The sequence below is a fragment of the Cebus imitator genome, unplaced genomic scaffold (genome assembly GCF_001604975.1).
Source record: "Cebus imitator isolate Cc_AM_T3 unplaced genomic scaffold, Cebus_imitator-1.0 Scaffold82, whole genome shotgun sequence".
In the NCBI taxonomy this organism is placed as follows: Eukaryota; Metazoa; Chordata; class Mammalia; order Primates; family Cebidae; genus Cebus; species Cebus imitator.
In genome coordinates this window covers 5,324,526-5,328,511 of record NW_016107397.1, presented here as the reverse complement: position 1 = coordinate 5,328,511, position 3,986 = coordinate 5,324,526, and the positions used below count along the sequence as shown (strand labels likewise).

General features: G+C 48.8%; 1 protein-coding gene across 3 annotated transcripts in view; it reads right to left on the bottom strand.

Annotated features, from left to right (window-relative positions):
* The window catches only part of TMEM130 (transmembrane protein 130), a 24,426-nt gene that overhangs the window by 12,736 nt on the left and 7,704 nt on the right, over positions 1–3,986 (bottom strand). For all 3 annotated transcript variants that reach the window (XM_017533707.2, XM_017533709.2, XM_017533708.2), the window contains exons 2-3: positions 3,388–3,693; positions 1,176–1,335 (exon numbers count right to left, since the gene is read on the bottom strand). In XM_017533707.2, coding sequence (XP_017389196.1) covers positions 1,176–1,335; positions 3,388–3,693 — 466 coding nt within the window. The remainder of the gene's footprint in view (positions 1–1,175; positions 1,336–3,387; positions 3,694–3,986) is intronic.

Below are 3,986 nucleotides of genomic sequence, written 5' to 3'. Positions count from 1 at the left end.
GAAGGAGGGAAAGAAAAAAAGAAAAGGAAAGAAAGAGAGAGAGAAAAAGAAGAAAGAAAAGAAAAGAAAAGAAAAGAAAAGAAAAGAAAGAAAGGAAAGAAAGAAAGAAAGAAAGAAAGAAAGAAAGAAAGAAAGAAAGAAAGAAAGAAAGAAAGAAAGGGAGAAAGAAAGAGAGAAAGAAAGAAAAGGAGAGAAAAGGTAGAAAAGCAAGAGAATAGAGGAAGGAAGGAAGGAAGGAAAGAAGGGAGGGAGGGAGGGAAGGAGGGAGTGAGCTGAGCACAGTGGCTCCCACCTGTAATCCCAGCACTTAGGGAGGCAGTGGTGGGAGGATCACTTGAGCCCAGGAGTTCAAGACCAGCCTGGGCAACATAACAAGACCTTGTTCTACTCCACAAAAAAAGACAGGGGGGAAGACAAAAAGTTAAAAAGGAGGAATGAAGAGAAATGAAACCAGCGCACCCGGGTTCTACCTTGTATCTACCAGTGGCTGGCTGGGTGCCCTTCAAGGTCAAATGGGAAAAAATCCTACCTATGTTGACCTTCCCTAAAGGGCTGTTTTGGGCACCAATGGCCTCCTCTATTAGGTGAAGACACCACAAAGGCAGGGCTAGTGACTGATTCACCTGTGTTCCCCAGGATCCCCAGGCCTGGCAGAGAGGAGGTTGAGGGATGCTTGAAGGGAAGAGAGAGTGAGCGGGTAAAGGTGGGGAGTTTCAGGCCAGGCGCAGTGGTTCATGCCTGTAATCCCAGCACTTTGGGAGGCTGAGGTGGGAGGATCACTTTAGGTCAGGAGTCCGAGACCAGCCTGGCCATGGTAAAACCCCGTCTCTACTAAAAAAAAGAAATTATCCAAGCATGGTGGTTCACACCTGTAATCCCAGGACTACCGAAAAAAACAAAACAACAAAAAAAATTAGCCAGATGTGATGGTGCATGCCTGTAGTTCCAGCTACTGAGGAGGCTGAGGCAGGAGAATCACTTGAACCCAGGAGGCAGAGGTTGCCGTGAGCCGATATGGCACCACCGCACTCCAGCCTGGTGACAGAGTGAGACTGTATCTCAAAAAAGTTTTTTAAAGAAAATAAAGGTGGGGAGATTCAGAGCACCCTGCACAGTGCGCAGGACTGTGGGGCACTGGTGACAGCTGTAGGGCCTGCAGAGGGGCAAGGACCTACCCGTCCCCGAAGTCCCAGCTGTAGAGAAACGAGGCGGTCTTGAGGAAGTCGCTCGGGTCGTGGAGGAGGAAGGAGACTTTAAGGACCGTCTTAGTGAGATAGGAGCTGGGCCAGGGCAGGGAGGTGTTCTGGGTGACGACAAGGTCCCCCACGAGGAACTCTGGGAGAAAAGAGAGACAGGAGGGTGAGTCTGGGAGATTCAGGGAGTGGGGAGCCAGTCAGAGACCTTGAAGGCAGCTGGCAAAGCCTCCGCTCCCCTGCCCCGACCTTCTGGCTGTCAGAGCTAGGCAGGGAAAGGGGACCCTCCCTCCCCAAAGACCCCTGAACACAGAGGCATCCACATCCTCCCCCTGCTGCATGGACCAGAGGGCTCTGTGACATTCATTGTTTTCTCTTCTGTCCCCGTCTCACCAGGACCTCAACTTTATGGCACAAAAGATGCCCAAGGTCTGAAGGAAATGCATGGGCTTCGAAAGGAACTTTTGGGAAACATTTCAGAATGTCAGGTGAGCCTAGAAAAATTAGCAGTTGCACTGATCGCAGTTCCACACCCAACATGCTGGGGTCGCTGTCCTATGTCTACTTCTCTAAAAAGAAAAAAAAATTGGGGAGGCGCAGTGGCCCAAGCCTGTCATTCCAGCACTTTGGGAGGCCAAGGCAGGCAGACCACTTGGGGCCAGGAGTTCCAGACCATCCTGGCCAACATGGTGAAACTCCATCTCTACTAAAAATATAAAAATTAGCCGGGCGTGGTGGCAGGCACCTGTAGTCCCAGCTACTCGGGAGGCTGAGGCAGGAGAATCGCTCGAACCGGGAGGTAGAGGTTGCAGTGAGCCGAGGTCACACCACTGCACTCCAGCCTGGGCGACAGAGGGAGACTCTGTCTCAAAAAAAAAGATTAAAAATAATTAAAATTAGCAAAAGTGGAAAGTAAGGAAGGCATATACTCAATAAAGCGCATTTGGAAAATGTTCAAACACAAAATTAGAAGAAAAGAAGTGAACAGTTATTCAACTCTACCACTGTTGCCGTTTTGAAGTATGATGAAATATTTGCGTGTGTGTTTAATGTACACATATTAAATACAGATTATCGGGTTCATTAGACAATTCTGTGCTTTGCTTTCTTAACATGTAATTTTATGTGCATGTATAATGCCCCATGGCATTACAAACTCATTTGTAAGATTCACTGTTACTAGTTGTACAAATGATTTCATTATATTTAGCCAGTCTTCTAACGCTTGCTCACTTAGCGTGTTTATCTCTTCTCTTGCTATTATAAACACTACTGCAATGAACATCTTAATGCAGAAGGTGTTACCCAAATACAGGTTGATTTTATGAAGATAAATTCATTATTAGACTGTAAAGTCCAAAAGGCTAAAGGGGCATCTTCTCTTAAAATAAGAGAGAGAGAGAAAGAGAGGCTGACAGAGAGAAAGATAAAGAGACAAAGAGACTGAGACAGAGAGACAAACAGAACAGAGGGAGAGGGACAGAGAGAGACACAATAAGAGACAGAAAGGGGACAGAGACAGAAAGAGACAGATAAAAAGAACAAAGAGAGGGACAGAGAGAGGCAGAAAAGAGAGAGAGAGGTGAGAAAGAGGAAAGAACCAATGAATTAATGATTGGCCCCAATACTATAATAATTTCTTTTTTTTTTTTTTTTTTTTGAGATAGAGTGTGGCTCTGTCCCCCAGGCTGGAGTGCAGTGGTGCGATCTCGGCTCAAGGCAACCTCCGCCCTCCCAGGTTCAAGTGATTCTCCTGCTTCAGCCTCCCGAAAGTCTGGGATTATAGGTGCCCACCACCACGCCCAGCTAATTTGATCAGGCTGGTCTCAAACTCCCGATCTCAGGCGATCCACCTGCCTCGGCCTCCCGAAGTGCTGGGATTACAGGCGTGAGCCACTGTGCCCAGCCAAGACTATAATAATTTCTAATCATCAGTACCTGTTGACCAACCACTCTCAAAAGGGCTGTATTAATGGATGCCCGGAGCAGCCACTCGTGCTCTAAGTGTCCATTTTAGCACAATACTTGCTGGTGGCGGCGGGGGTGGAAACGCTGCCATTTTTGGATTCCTTCTAAGTTGACCAACCCAGGGAAAGAACCTACGAGCCTAATCTGCATTGATCTTAGTGAGGCTGGATGTTTTTCTCTGCACCAAGGGTTCGAAGGCAAACTAGCAAACGGGAGTGAGCCTCACCTGTGATGGGGAGAACCACGAAGCCCCTGGCCACAGGCTGGCACATCCAGCAGTCGGCGGCAGTGACCCAGACGGAGACGGGGAAGTCCCCGGGCATGTGGCTGACCACATGGATGGTGGAGCTGAGACCCTCCTCCATCTTGCTGGTGAGCAGCAGGGGCGTGTGGATCCAATGGAAGCGGTAGAGGTGGGCATCAGCGGGCAGGGCCAGGCTGCCGTTGTCCTTGGCCACCAGGCTGGCCGAGATGGTCACCTCCGCTCCCGTGGTGGCGGGGCTATCAGTGGTGAGATTGAGCTCATACAGGCCTAGGAGCCCAGAAACAAAGACTGTCTTTCAGGAGGGATGTGGCAAAGAGCCCCACAGCCACCTCTGGGCTGCCATCAGCTATTCTATTTCCCCAGTGGAGAAACTGAGGCTCAGACAGCTCAAGTGACTTGCCCAAGGGTCACTCAGCCAATGTGACATCAAACTGGGGTTCAAACCTGAGTCCCACTGACTCCCCTGTGACTCCATCACAGTCTCTTTACACTGTTATTTCTCCTTCCTTCCTCTCTCTAACTCTTTTTCTTTCTTTTCTTTCTTTCTTTTTTTTTTTTTT